Source organism: Colletotrichum destructivum, chromosome 2 (genome assembly GCF_034447905.1).
Source record: "Colletotrichum destructivum chromosome 2, complete sequence".
Lineage (NCBI taxonomy): Eukaryota > Fungi > Ascomycota > Sordariomycetes > Glomerellales > Glomerellaceae > Colletotrichum > Colletotrichum destructivum.
The window spans coordinates 5,789,189-5,803,844 of record NC_085897.1 but is presented as its reverse complement, the minus strand read 5'-3'; the positions used below and the strand labels follow the sequence as shown (position 1 = coordinate 5,803,844).

The window sequence follows — 14,656 nt, the reverse complement described above, 5'->3', positions numbered from 1 at the left end:
GGGGGAGTGTCAACTGGTGTTGGCCAAGCTCATAGCGAGAGAACAATCCCGTCGCCCCCCTGGTCATTCATTGCATTGTCTCTGAGAGTTGAGACCCCTTTCTGGTGCGGCTGATGTAATTTCCAGCCGGCCAGTTTCTCTCTCTCTCTCTCTCTCTCTCTTTCTCTCTCGCTCTCTCTCTTTTTCTCTGCCACTCTTCTCCAGCTGTTGTTATCGAGGAAGTGGTCTAGGGGGGAATTTGTTGCTCTCACACAACGAGACTCGTCATTCATTTGCATCAAGACGCTCCTCTATCATTTCTTTAGAGGGGGGCGACATATTACACACCGAGTCATTCATTTCTTAGCAACCCCTACGCACGCCGATCCCATCATGCTCTCCTTCTCGGGCCCGCGCCGTCACTCCCACGACGACGACGACAACGACGCGGGCGCCATCGACCCCGAATCGACCGAGTCGAACCAGCTCATCCCCGCCCGCAAACGCCGCCACCGCGTCCGCGTCCAGGGACGGCTCGCCGTCGTCCGCAGCGTGTCCACCGCGAACTTGCGGCCCGCGGTGTCGTCAGTGGCCCCGGCGCTGCCATCCCCGGTCGCGGCAGCGGTGGGCGGGACGGCGACCCCGGCAGCGGCGCCGCCCAAGTTCGAGTCAGGCGTCGCCGGCAGCGCCGCAGCGCCCGCACGGGGTAGGGGGATGACCATGAGGGGCAAGGGGAGGCGGACGCGGAGGGGGAGGAGCGTCGACGATGCGAGCAGCGACGCCGGCGAAGAGGAGGACGATGACGCGAGGGAGACGGCCGTCAGGGATCGTCAGTTCAGGGGGTACGGCATCGGAGGCGCCGGGAATATCAGTGAGTTGCGACGACCGTTGCTCCCATCGTTGCCCCCATCAGTGCCCAGCTTTGCCCAATATTACTCGCATTTCCCACAGACGAACAGACAGACAGACAGACATAAGGAACTGACAACCCTTCGTGTTCCAGGGCGGCCGACCGAAGTCTACGGCGCGACATCGAAACCCAGCTCCTTGTCTTCGAGGTTTTCCATCTTCAACCCATCCGGCTCCGGCTCCGGCTCCGGCTCTGGGTCGGCGGCCGAGACGGACAGAGGACAATGGAGCTTCAGGGAACTCTTCGCCCGGACCGGCGAGCGCAAAGGAAAAGGGGTTGCTTGAGCCGTTTCAACCTTTGTCCTCATACCAAACAACATGGCATTTTCGGAAGGGTTCATCACGGGAAAAAAAGAAATATTCATCAACTGGCGTTTTTGGGGGGTTGGAATACAAATATCCGCACGACTCGGAGAATGGGATTTGAACGGCACAAATGTCCCAAGGCTTGGTCCACGATGCACATAGACACAAGGGCCTCGAAATATTTCCCAAACAGCATTGTTTCCGTCTTCGTCCACATCTTTTTTATCCCTCGGGGCTCATAAAGAAGCTTAGACAGAACCTCAAGACTTTAAGTGAGTGAGACTGTGCGGCTATGCAGCCGTTCATCTAATATCAAACGGCATCTTTTCGTGGGCCAGCGCCATCCCGATGCCTAAAGTAGCAGCACATGTGAGCATACACAAATGACAGACTGACGTGGCCGTATCCAGGCAGGCGTCCTATGACGGAAACGCAAGCCACCGTGTAGATTGCTCTCATCCTTCGCTTGGATTGACGATGCAGATGGCCAGATTCGGGTGCTTGTCGAACTAAAGGGTGTATGGGGCGTCAGCTCACTGGACTCATCATCTCCAGGCGGTTGAAGACGGAGAAAAGGAAAGAAATCACAACCCATGCGTGCTGACTCTTCTCGAAACTCTCATCTTTCGTGCTGGCGTTCTCGGCACTGCTCATCTTGGTCACGGGACATGGCGTCCAACAACCGCGCGGGAAAATTGCAACTGTTACTGAGAAACAATGACTGGTACGAAGTATCACACGTCAGCGTCTCCCCGGGGGGGGGGGGGGGTTAAATTGGGTGAAATTACAACACTGTGTAGCCAGCTCGGCGTTCGAATGAATGTACCGAGGGCTCGCAAAGCTTTGTTTGAATCTGGAGACTGAGATAAGCCTCGGAACATTCCCGGTGTTGTGCTGAAGACGGTCAATCCGTTCATCTCTTCTTTCTTGCTCTATGCGTGGAGACTTGCTATCAACATTAACTAGCTTTTGGTACGGGTAAAGCTCATTGGGACACTCCTCTGTGTTGTAGATATCTTGCTGACGGGCTGAGAGTAAGCCGCAGTAACCATGATCCTGCCTCTGTTAGCTCCTTGTCAGACAAGCTGATACTTGAACCGCAACGCCAATGAGATTTGATAACGCCGGCAGCCGTTCCATCCCCAGTCGCCCAAGAACCCCCCCTCCCTCCTTCACGTGGGAATGAGCGTGGCACGAATGTCCATGCACGCTGGCTGGCTGCGTTTACGGGACGGCGGCTCATGTACGACCACGAACGTAATGCTCGTCCTTCCTACTGGCCTGCTCGGATCTCCATCCACCAAAGTTCGGGTGGTTGCCAGGGAAAAATCGGGACTGACCAGACTAAAATCTGCCGTCAGATCCCCATCGAAACCGCGGTTTTGTGGAATCCTCCCTTCACTAGAGCCGGCGACATTCCCATTCAGCTACTCAACCGCGAGCTATCGGGGAGACCTGACATCGAGGCAGATGACGCAGCCTTTGCCGGCTCAACGATGCATAAGCTCTTGTGATTTGTCCAATGGGTGTTCACTTGGACAGACTCAGTCTCCGTTGGCACAGGCTAGATGAGGTCATGCAAGCCTGATCTTGTCCCAGCTCCAGTTCCAGTCATGGAGAGGGCCAGGTACGCAAGAGCACAAAAGGTGGGCTCATAAAGCCCACTGGAGAATGTGACCTCCCTATGATTTGGATCTAATCTCTCAGGGTCACCCATATTTTCGTTGTCCATGACACAGATATAAATCCGTAAACGCTGCCGCTGCTGATCTCGGACGCCCTTTGCTCTTGCACACTGCCCCTCCTCATCTACCTCGAGCTGCCCTCTTTTTCTATCCCCCGATAATCCCTCCAATCTCTTCACCGCAATACAATTCTCCAAATACAACCGTCACACCCAATTCTCCCGTTCGAAACCATGACGATATCCGGAGATGCCGTGACCAGGATCGAGGCCGCCGCTGACGCCAGCAATGGCGTCGGCGATGGCACCAAGAAACGCCCCTATCTCGTCTTCTGCTCGGCGCCCGCCTCCGGACACACATACCCCGTCCTGCAGATCGCCGCAGAGATGATCCAGCGAGGCTTCGAGGCCTCCTACATTGGCGGCGAGGAGTTCCACCCCCAGATCAAGCGCATGGGCGCCGAGTTCGTCCCGCTACCCTCGATCCTGTCTCCGGAGGTGATGGAGGCGCGCAACAAGGTCCCCGCCGGCAACGCCCGCCTCATGTGGGATCTCAGCAATATCTTTATCAAGTGGGTGCCCGATCACTTCCGCGTCTTGATGGAGACGCTTGAGAGAGTTCGAGAGGAGCGTCCAGACCAGCAGGTCATTGTCGTCCACGAGTCGTTCTTCATGGGGCTTACGCCGCTGATGCTCGGGGCCCCGTTGCCCAAGGGATACAACACACGACCACCCGTGATTGATATCAACGTCGCTCCCATCGTCGTCTCGAGCATCGACACTGGTCCGTTCGGCCCCGGTCTGCCCCCCGACTCGACCGAGTCCGGCCGCGCGAGAAATGCGCTCCTCAACGGCATGTTTTTCGGCCCAGACGGCCCCTTCGCCGCACCGGCAAAGGAGTACAACGCCGTCACCAAGTCCCTCGGGGCGACGGAAGAGCTCCCGCCGGCCCTGTTCGAGGCATGGCAGACGAAATACGACGTCACGCTGCAAATGTGCACGCCAAGTCTCGAATATCCCAGATCCGACCTCCCCAGCGTCATCAAATACGCAGGCTGCCTCCCACCCAAGCCCATCGACCCCAACTACCAGTACCCGGAGTGGTGGGGCGAGATCACGGCCGGGAACAAGAAGATTGTCGGCGTCACGCAGGGCACCATCGCGCTGGACTACACAAACCTCGTCGTCCCCGCGATCCAGGGCCTGGCCCACCGCGACGACATCATAGTCGTCGCCATTCTAGGTGTCAAGGGCGCGACGCTGCCCGAAGAGGTGGCGGTACCGGCCAACGCGCGGGTCGTGGACTTCATCTCGTACGACGCCCTGCTCAAGTTCGCCGACGTGTGGGTCATGAACGCTGGCTACGGCGGCTTCATGCATGGCATCATCAACGGCGTGCCCATGGTCCTCGGCGGCGACACTGAAGACAAGCCCGAGGTCGCCATGCGAGGGCAGTGGGCCGGGGTGGCGCACAACCTCAAGACAGGCAACCCGACGCCACAGCAGGTTGCCGAAGGCGTGGAGGAAGTGCTTGCAAACGACAAGTACAAGAAGCGGGTGTTGGAGATCAAGAAGGAGAGCGAGGAGCTGAAGGCGCTGGATTTCATAGAGAAGCACATCTGGGAACATGCAGATGCCGCGTAGGTGGGCTTGGGACGGCTTGCCACATGTTTACGTGAACTGCATCGCGTATAGCGAAGGAGACGGAGAGGGGGGCGTCACAGCAACATGGAGAAGAGGGCATTGTGGATGGTGAGAACATGTCTTCATCGGAGACGACATTGGGCGGTCTATATAAAAACAGCGGTACAGCGTTTACTCCCACTCTTTTGAATAATGATTGTCATCAAATTGAATAATGCTACCACGTATCATGTGGTTATCCGCATGGCCAGCCAAACCTTGGCCACACACATAGGAGTGCTCGAGCCACGCGTGAGGGGACTTTATGGCGAAGAAGCTCTTTCGGTTGAATTTTGAATTGAGGGATCTCAGGCAGAGTAGCCGTAAGGGGAAATTCAAGGTGGCTCCGACAGGTTAATTTGTTTACAACGGACGTCGGATATGTAGTAACCATGAACGACAACTATGTTCAAGATCAGAGATAACATTGACGGTCAGTGATGTCAGCCCAACATGGAAATGCATCGGCAGTGGTGACCACTCATTTCACTTCTAGAGAATACTTCCAATACTAACAGCGGGACAAACAGGTAGAGGAGCTAGTAGATTTGCGAAATAGGTATAAGTAGTGAGAGTAGGCTGGTTTGGACACAATGTTCAATGATAGAGACATGGAGGAGAAGCTAGTCGACAACCACGAGACTCGGCGCTTTTTCGTCGAATACTTCGTCCTGCATTTCCGCCCTCCCGACTATGGCTGTCTTTATTACTCAAATCTGTCCTGCAGCCACCCCAGAATATCCTGGCCGAACCGGGCCGGCGCTTCAAGAAACGCCCAGTGTCCGCCGTCCCTAATCAAAGTCTTCACATCCGGCAGCACGCCGGCAGCAATGGCTTGCTGCGACATCTCAGGCCTGCATACATAGTCCTGCTTACCGCCCCAGTACAAGACCGGTACCTTGACCGTGATCGACTCGTCGGTCAGCATCCTGTCCGACTCGGCCCGCACCCCAGAGCTGGTCACGGTGTAAGCGCAGAGGGACGAGGCGAATCCCCCATCTTTCCGGTAGCGCTCCATAAAATCCGCCTTGTGTTCGGGGGTAGCGAACGAGATGGCGGGCTGGGTACGGCCTTGGGTAACGAATTCCCGCATTCCCTCAGGAGCGCACCAGGTCTTAAGCCAGGTGTCGGGCTCGCCAAAGACGACGCTGTACACGGATTCGAGGTTGCGGTTCATAATGTCCGCCGCATCCTCAGCAGTGAAGAAGTGCCAGTACTCAAAGACACCAGCACCAAACACATTCTTCGTCATTTCGTTGATTGCATCGAGGTCGAAGTGATCTGTCGGTATCATATAGGGCACGCTGATCAAAGCCAATCCACGCACACGCTCAGGATGGAAGTTATACAGCCTTTGAGCAATTAAAGATCCCCAGTCGTGACCAACAGACACTATGCTGTCTAAGCCTTCAGCTTCAAGAATCTCAACAACATCAGCTGTGAGGTGGCTCGGGGCGTAAGATCCAGGGTCCGTGGGCTTGGAAGAGTCGCCAAAGCCGAGGTTGTCGAGGGCAATAACGCCGTAGCCGTGGGGGATCAGGTAATCATGGATGAGGCCGGCCCAGAGGCGTGCTGAATCGGGCCAGCCGTGAAACAGGAAAAGAGTTGGCTTGCAGTTTTGAGCAGGAAAGGTGTAATATGTGTAGTTGAAGCCACGCTTGACGTTGAACGTCTTCTTGGTGAGTTGAGAAAGGTCCTTGATCGTCATCCTGAGTAACCTGATATGATATGCCTGATCTAACTATCGCTCGAATTCAATGTCATGTGAAGATATTCCTTTGCTCATATATTTCGTTCATGAGCGTAATTACCACTCAAGCTTCGTCAACCATGATTGTTCTGTTGAGAGTCAGCTCAAGTGTTGGATTGAGTGAAGATAATAATTTGTCAGCCTTGATTAATAATGTAAATTGATACATCATGGGAAACTCTGCCGAGTCATGGTTCAGCTCATTGAGAGTGCACTGCTGGGTGGGATATCTGTCTTCCCTCCTTTTTGACGGCTTATAAATCAGGCCGAGGATTGCTGAAATGCCCCCTTGCCTCATGGAGATCTTGCCCAAGGTAGTGTAAGATGTATGGCACGTTTAATTACGATTACGATTGCGAGACCGAATACACCCAAGTGTGTCGCGTTCTTGGCCGATAATGATCACTTCTACGCTTTACTAGAAGCTCCCTACCCTTGACGAGGGGGAAGAACCAGAACGATAGCAAGATGTACTGAGTGTTTCAGAACGCCTATTTCAGCATAGAACGATGTTTTCAGCTGTGCTTCATCTCATGCTACATCCAGAATTGGCCAAAGGATGTCCGGAAGAGTAGCATGTATCGTCCTAGTACCAGTCCACGGGAAACGGAAGAATAAAATGACCCCATAGCATCATCGCCCGCTTCTCACCAAATTCGACATGTCTAATAACGTACTGCTTAGTCATGTTGGTTTTTGTATGTCAGTGACTGTAACATAGAGCGAACGGGGCAACTCGAGGATGCTTCACGTATCAGAAGGTGTCTATTATTGATTATTTTCTGGCCCTTCGTCTGATAAAAAAGATGGCTTAATTACGCAGACAGGTTAGGACTAATAGTGCCTCGTTCATCCTAGAAACCTGTATAAGTCTTCGAAAACTTGGCTCCTTCGGGCACGTGACATTCAAGCACTTACAGTTGACTTGAGAATTCTGTATGAGTCTTTATAAATCTTTCAAAACAGTCCGTTGTCTGACTAGTACAGACATAGATCGCCCATCCATGAAGTAGACCATGAAGCCCATGGCCTCGATGGTGCAGTCAGGTGGGTCTCATGAGATGCCACAGCGTGAAGACCGCTTCTCCACCGCCATCTGGCTCGCCCTCCGATCGTTCAGCCCTTTTAGTAGAAAAGAATATCCGACATCTCCACCTCGAAAACAAAACCCAGCTTATTCTGAAAGAAGGAGAGAAAGGATCCGTACTCAAAAACGGTCTAGCCATTCACATCAAGTATGCCTCATGATTGAAAGAAGAGCCACGTCTGGCGCTACCTGCAGTGTAACCTAAGTCACGAAGTCGGTATTAATGAGATGGAAAATGGTCAAGTGTTCGATTTGCACAGCAGGGAATCAAATTGGGAGGCCGATATCCGGATACAAACAAAGACCCTGGAATCGGCAGCAAGTCAAGATCTCACAGTCGTCACCGGCGGTTTTCGACAGTCGCACAAAAACACTTTCCTCGCCAAGATGCGCACGGCAAGGTGGCGGGCGCGAGTTCAGCGCAGTGCGGGATGGCCATGCTCTGTTGCGAGTGCCGTGACGAGTATGGGCATGACTACATGCATGTTCTACCGCCGACAACGGTTCCTCGAATGAGATTATGCAGACGGCGGAGCCATGGCCGAGGATCAACCCCTCCCCGGTGTCCCTCACAATCATGCAGAGAAGCTGCTTGAGAATCCTTTTTATCATTGGCTCCCCCACCATCTGCAGTCAACCCCATCTGCAGTCAAGATCTTGTGGGCTTGTCAGATGGCGGAACCGACGAGGAGGGCGGCGGCGAGGGGTAGCCGGGCATGCCACGAGGTATTTATGCGTTCTTCTCCGCCATTCATCACGAGGTCTTGCTCAGCAGTTGATGGGACACACACACACACACCCAAGACCCTACCCCTAGAACCGACCAACAGACCTCTAGAGTCTTGCATAGATCCCTGGATATAGCAAGTAATCGTCAGCTGAACGCTAGCAAAGGGCATTATCCCACCCGATCGAGTTGACGTACCAAGAACCCGCCGCCTTGATGACCGTGTACGTACGGCCTCACGAAGCACGGCGTAAAGACGACTTCTCGACAGCCATTGGGCTCGCAATCGGCTTCATCCGGTGAAATTAAACAATACAGTCCTTCCTCCGTCTCGCAAAACAAAACCCGTCTCAGGTTGACCTGATACAAATAAAATAAAAAGACCCCAAACATGGCGAAGAACAACTACATCATCACGCTCCCCGCCCTCAGAGAGGCGCCCTCGAAATCGCCCGAAATCGCCCGCGACATCGTCGCCGAATGGACATCACGGTTCGAACAGACGCTCTCGGGACAAAAAAATAAGCTCGACCTAACGCCCATCTTCCGTCAAGACGCCTGGGTCCGCGACTTCCTCGGCCTCTCGTGGGACTTCCGGACGATCAACGGCCTCGACAAGATCTCTGCCTACTTCGCCGAGAACCAGCCGCGCGCGCGCCTCGGACGGCTCCGGCCCCGCGAGCAGGGCGCTTTCCGGCCGGAGTTCAGGGACCCGGCGCCCGGCGTCCACTGGGTGGATAGCTTGTTCGACTTTGAGACCGACGTAGGCCGCGGTAAAGGCGTTGTCAGGTTGACACTGGAGGAGGGCGATGACGGCGACGACGACACGTGGAAGGCCTTCATGATCAACTTTACCCTTGTCGAGATGAAGGGCTTCGAGGAGAAGGTCGGAATCAACCGGCCGACGGGCCACGTGGACGATCTCAGGAAGGGGAACTGGAGAGAGCAGCGGGAGAGACAGATGGAGTTTCTCGACGAGGAGCCCGCCGTCCTCATCATCGGAGCTGGTGAGTTTGTCTCTTACTCGGGTCTGCGTTTTCACTTCCGTAGAAGGACTGACCGATTTGTGATGCTGTTCCCCAGGTCACGCCGGCATCAACCTCGGCGTTCGCCTCCGACATCTCGGCATCCCGACGTTGATGGTCGACCGCAATGAGCACGTAGGAGACAGCTGGCGGAAGCGATACAGAGTCGGTGGCCCCGGAGGGACACACACCAAGTCCATAGGTAAAAGAGGCAGAAGCTAAGCATCGTTTGCAGACCCTCATGACCCACGACCCGATCCAGTACTGCCACCTTCCCTTCATCCCCTTCCCGGCGGACTGGCCGCTGTTCACGCCCAAGGACAAGCTCGCCGACTGGCTCGAGTCCTACGCCAAGATGATGGAGCTCAATATCTGGACGAGCACCGAGGTCCGAGACACCAGTTACGATGAGCACTCCAAGACCTGGACCGTCAAGCTCTTCCGCCACGCACACGACGGCGGCAGCACCCGCGTCATCCGCCCGCGTCACGTCGTCCTCGCCACGGGTCAGGCCGGCGACCCCATCGCGCCCTCGTTCCCGGGCCAGGATGGCTTCCGAGGCGCCGTCTACCACGGCAGCCAACACTCGGACGCCTCTTCCATCGCGGGTCTCGCCAGCAAGAGAGTCCTCGTCGTGGGGTCCGGCAACTCGAGCCACGACATCTGCCAGAACTTCCACGACAGCGGCGCGGCCAGCGTCACCATGATCCAGCGCGGCGGCACCTACGTCGTCACGGCAAACAAGGGCCTCCTCCTGATGCACAAGGGCATGTACGATGAGGGCGGCCCGCCGACGGACGACGCCGACATCGTTGCGCAGAGCATGCCGACCCCCGTGCAGTTCGCGCTCCACTCGCTCGGTACAAAGTTCATCGCCGACACCGTAGACCGGGACCTACTGGACGGGCTCGGCAAGGCCGGGTTCAAGCTGGACTTCGGCCCCGGCGGCAGCGGCATCTTCCGCAAGTACCTCACACGCGGCGGCGGCTATTACATCGACATCGGCTGCAGCCAGCTCATCGCCGACGGCAAGGTCAAGGTCCACCACAGCCCCGACGGCATCTCGGGCTTCACGCCCACCGGCCTGACCCTAGCCGACGGCACCACATTGGAGGCCGATATCGTTGTGCTGGCTACGGGCTACGACGGCATGCGGTCCAGTGCGCGCAAGATCCTGGGCGACGCCGTGGCCGACCGGGTCAGGGACTGTTGGGACCTCGACGAGCAGGGCGAGATCAACTCTGTAGGTTCCTCTCCTTGGTCACAGTGTACCGCTATGGTACACTTCATCGTTGACGCCGCTAACTCTGGTTGTAGATCTGGAGGGGTAGCGGGCATCCCGGGTTCTGGTACACGGGCGGCAACCTTGCCCTGTGTCGCTCGTACTCTCGACTCCTGGCGCTGCAAATCAAGGCGGTGGAGGAGGGTCTCTTGATCCAGACTTGAAGGGCAACGCGAGAGTGTGGACGAGGGACGCGGTCTACAGCCTTAAGCATGTGATGATGTGACGTGGACTGTATTGTGAACCAAGTTCCGGCATGCTAGCCATCAGTATTTCGGCTGAAGCTGGTGACGAATGAACTCAGTCGGATGCGTCCTAGGAAAGATGCGGTGCTTGCTAAATGTCATATTACTATAAGCTTGCTGGCTTAAGAACACATAGACTTTTGTCGCGCTCTGGCCGGGGCTGTCATATACTACTGGCCCTTCCTCACTCTCTGAGGGGATCTTTCCAGCCCCGAGATGTGTGTATATAGGTAAGGGCCCGTATCAGGGATCATGTATCAAATCTCGTTCCCATGAATATAGCCCTTGGCGAGTTGTTCCAGAATCTCACCAACAATCACCACTGCCGAAGCCGCCAAATGCACCAAAGCCGACAGACTCCTTTTTGCAACGAACGCCCCCTCCCCCTCCCCCTCCCCCTCCCCCTCCCCCTCACACCCCCTTTTGTTTTGTTTTTAAGATAGAAGTACCACCGTCGCTCGTTAAATGTTTCCGGCGTACCCGCCTTGCGCCGCAAACCGTTGCTGATAATCGCGCAGGTGGGCCCAGTTGCGCATCTCCTCTTCCTCGTCCTGTGGCGTCATGTTCTCTCCCGCCATGTTGTTGCCACTCGGGCCTGTGCCCTCCAGCTTGAGCAGCACATCGATAAGCTTCACCAACGCTTCCTCCGACTTCATGGCTACCGGACCCTTGCGCTCTGGCGCATCGTTAAGCAGCGTCGACGCGACCTGGCGAATCTTGTTGATCAAGGATCCGCCGTTGGGCTCGAGGTTGCGCTGCGAGATGGAGCCTAGCACATGAAGCAGATTCTGCACGATCAATTCTCTCTCGGCCGTCATCAGTTCAAACACCCGCGCTTCCTCAGCGTCCTCGGCTTCCTTTGCAGCCTTCTCTTCGGGGCTGTTACCGGTTTGGTCGTCCTTGTTCGGGTCTGCCAGGTGGACGTCTCGCAGGTTGAAGTACAGCTCGACGTAGAATGAGCGAGTGGCCAGTTGCGAAATGTAGATGTTGGCCTTTTGAATCTCATACTGGAGCTGCCGCCGCCGCTGAGGGTGGTTCTTGATAACGTTCCGCACATCGTTCATTGGCTGGCTGTTGGGGTAGGCGGGCGGCACGTATTGGAGATCGGCATCATCCAAGGCCCCGAAGCCGCTCGATTGCTCGTACGACGCACTGAGCTGGAGCTCGGGCGGCAAGCGGTCGAGGATGTCCTTGGCGGCGATGAGAGCGTCTCTCAACAGCGATCTCTGGTCCAGCCAGGGCAGCGTGCTCATCCCGTAGACGAGTTCGACGCTGACAATGGCGTTCATGGTGGTGTAGATGTCGATGGCGAACCGGTATCCGGTAAGCAGGGTAACAGAGCTCTCGGGCGGATACACCACCTCGTTGGCCATGATGTAGAGATCGTCAACATCCTCAGGCAGGGCGGGATAAGGCAGTCCCGGGGTCGATGGAGCGATTACCAAGTCCGCGTGGGATGCGCCCAGCTGCGAGAAGGACCTGCGAGGCACAACGTCAGTAATTTGGTTTGGGGCCACATATTTCTCTGCTTTACGTCCGGGAGCGGCTCACCTGACGCCCAACAAGAGGCACCAGAAGATGCGCTTGCCAATCTGGTCCTTGATATGATGGAAGGGCAAAGGGTCGGGCGAGCAATCGTCGTTGCCGAAGGTGGGGAGCTCGTTGGGGTGCTTGGGGCGGTGAAAGCCCAACTCGCGGATGAGCGACAAACACTCGGCGGTGAAGTAGCGGTATTTGCCGAGCTGGAACGTGTAGCCGGCCGCAAGACCCATGAAGTAGCTGGTGGCGGCGTCATCTAACGTCTTGGGCTGCTTCAGAGCCCATCGGGCGCCGCGCGTGTCGAGGGCAATGTCGCGGCATCTTTCGATCATGACGATGGCCTTGGGGAACAGGTGGGTGCTGTGCTGGGTTTTGAGATGTTGCCGTGCACTGCGAGGGAAGGAGGCCACCAGAGCAGCAATCATGGAGGCCAGCAGGCCGAGGAACTCGGGGTTCGTGCGGTCCTCTCGGTTGGCGAAGGAGTGTCGAAAGGTGGGCTCGTGGGGGAAGGGCGCGAGGGGGTGGATGTAAGTGAAGAAGTCGTCGATCAGGAGCTCGAGTATGGGCATGGGAGCAATGGACTCGGCGTCGAGGCGAGCGGGCCCCTCTGCTATCGAAACCAGAGCCTGCGCAGCGTTATGCGGAGAGGGCGACGGGGTGACGGCAGAGCCGTATGAGGTGAAGGCGGCAGTGACGGAAGACATGCCAGGCTCAATCCTCTGCTTCCGGGCGGCCCTAGCAGCCTCGGCATGCTTATTCGGAGGACCTCGTCTCTTGAGTTGACGGTGGAAGGTGCAGTCGACGTTGAGCTCGGAGCAGGGTCGGCAGGGAGGGCCGGACTCGTCACATTTGACCTTTCGCTGAGAGCACATGTCGCAAGCACGCCGGAGGCGCGTCAGCTTCGGGTTGATGGTCGGATCTCGTGACATGTCTGGCAGCGGGGCGTAGGGTTGAGGGAAGGCAGGCATGGCGGCATGAGGCACGGCGGCGGCGGCGGCGGCAGCAGCGGCGGCAGCAGCACCGAGGGAGCTATCGGGGCTGAGGGGAGAGGCGGAAGTGGCAGCCGGGACGGTCTGGGTCTGCGGAGGAGGGGGTTGTTGTTGATTGGGGGGCCGGGACGGCGTGTGAGGCGGAGGCAGGTGTTTCGGTTGCTGTTGCTGTTGCTGTTGAGCGTGCTGCTCGTGGTCGGCCACCGACGGGATGGATAAGTGGTGCTGGTGCTGGTGCTGGTGTTGATGTTGAGCTTCTTCGACAGCTTGGTTTTCGGGTTGTTGATGTTGTTGCTGCTGCTGCTGCTGTTGTAGCTGATGCTCGTCGGCGACAGCAGCGGCGGCGGCGGCGGCGGTGCTCAGGTGATGCTGGACATTCTGGATGGCGGCAGCGGCAGCTGCATCGGATGCGGCCTGGAGGACCTGGAGGCCATTGCTGGCGTAGGCGTGGGCGGTGGCCTGCTGCGAGGCAGTGGGCGAGACGGGCAGCTCAGGCTGGTGGTGGTGGTGATGATCCTGATCGTCCTGCTGCTGCTGCTGCTGCTCCTGCTGCTCCTGCTGCTGCTGCTCCTGGTCGGCCAATGACGATGACATGTCGAGAGAGAGAGACAAACCAGGGCCCGACCCGATGATATTCCTCTCGAATGGGGATGCGCGGACGCGGTGCTGCTGGGTCGCAATGGCTGATTGTCGGGGAAGCTCCGGCTGCGGCAGAACACAGGACGCCAGAAACGCGCGCTCTCGTCGGGACGGGACTCGTTGGTGCGCGTCCAAAGAAAGTGGGCGTCTTGCTTGGTGCCGTTCGGGGCCTGTTTGATCGGGATTAGGCCGAGGTCCAAAGGCGGTCAGAGTTGTGAATAAGGGGAATAATCCACACGGCGTCGGAGTATCTCTTCTTGCGGCAAGACGTGCGTAGTTGCTGTTAGATAGCGCCGTCTGACTCAGCCATAGATACACTGTACGGCAGAACTCTTCCGAGCGGAAACTAGCTTGCTGGTCACGTGGTCCCACAGCTGACGAGACCCATCTTTTCCGGAGTGGGGCCGTCAGTCTCCAGCCGAAAAGTATCCATAGATGGACACAAACACACATACAGACGCGGACACATACAGACAGAGACACAGACACATACATAGACACAGCTGAGTCGCACTAACTAACATCCAGCTTCAACATGAACAAACTCATGAGTCGCAGCAATATCCCGTCATTCAAGAATGCAGACCAGAAGCAGACACCCTGCCACCAGAGTCAAGATAGTTGCTGGATGTCGACGGTCTTGTCTTGACCCCGGACTACCATTTGTTGAATATCACAAGTTTACAGCCAAGAAACGACGTTCCGTGGCTCAACATCGCGCACTGGATGTTCCGTAAAAGCAGCTGGTTTGAGCCTTTGCTGGCTCCTGTTCCTGAATGCGCTTCCTTCCGGCTGTACGCACGACGCGCCCC

The 14,656-nt window shown here is 56.6% G+C and overlaps 5 protein-coding genes across 5 annotated transcripts; 3 read left to right on the top strand and 2 right to left on the bottom strand.

Moving 5' to 3' along the window:
- Nucleotides 1-111: 111 nt before the first annotated feature.
- Nucleotides 112-1,582, top strand: CDEST_03980 (uncharacterized protein). The gene is made up of 2 exons (XM_062920139.1): nt 112-850; nt 983-1,582. The coding sequence occupies exons 1-2, from the start codon at nt 373-375 to the stop codon at nt 1,171-1,173; spliced, it is 669 nt and encodes a 222-aa protein (XP_062776190.1). The 5' UTR covers nt 112-372; the 3' UTR covers nt 1,174-1,582.
- Nucleotides 1,583-3,112: 1,530 nt separating this feature from the next.
- On the top strand, nt 3,113-4,522 carry CDEST_03979 (Putative UDP-glucuronosyl/UDP-glucosyltransferase; the record flags this gene model as incomplete). The annotated part of the gene is made up of 1 exon (XM_062920138.1): nt 3,113-4,522. The coding sequence occupies one exon, from the start codon at nt 3,113-3,115 to the stop codon at nt 4,520-4,522; it is 1,410 nt and encodes a 469-aa protein (XP_062776189.1).
- A 745-nt stretch (nt 4,523-5,267) lies between these two features.
- On the bottom strand, nt 5,268-6,269 carry CDEST_03978 (Putative alpha/beta hydrolase-1, epoxide hydrolase; the record flags this gene model as incomplete). Its single annotated transcript, XM_062920137.1, has 1 exon — nt 5,268-6,269. One exon carries the CDS (start codon nt 6,267-6,269, stop codon nt 5,268-5,270), a length of 1,002 nt encoding a protein of 333 aa, XP_062776188.1.
- Nucleotides 6,270-8,181: 1,912 nt separating this feature from the next.
- On the top strand, nt 8,182-11,096 carry CDEST_03977 (Putative FAD/NAD(P)-binding domain superfamily). Its single transcript, XM_062920136.1, has 4 exons — nt 8,182-9,132; nt 9,209-9,315; nt 9,386-10,393; nt 10,468-11,096. The coding sequence occupies exons 1-4, from the start codon at nt 8,517-8,519 to the stop codon at nt 10,594-10,596; spliced, it is 1,860 nt and encodes a 619-aa protein (XP_062776187.1). The 5' UTR covers nt 8,182-8,516; the 3' UTR covers nt 10,597-11,096.
- Nucleotides 11,097-11,138: 42 nt separating this feature from the next.
- CDEST_03976 (Putative zn(2)Cys(6) fungal-type DNA-binding domain-containing protein) lies at nt 11,139-14,232 on the bottom strand (the record flags this gene model as incomplete). Its single annotated transcript, XM_062920135.1, has 3 exons — nt 11,139-12,156; nt 12,229-14,014; nt 14,217-14,232. 3 exons carry the CDS (start codon nt 14,230-14,232, stop codon nt 11,139-11,141), a joined length of 2,820 nt encoding a protein of 939 aa, XP_062776186.1.
- Nucleotides 14,233-14,656: the final 424 nt, after the last annotated feature.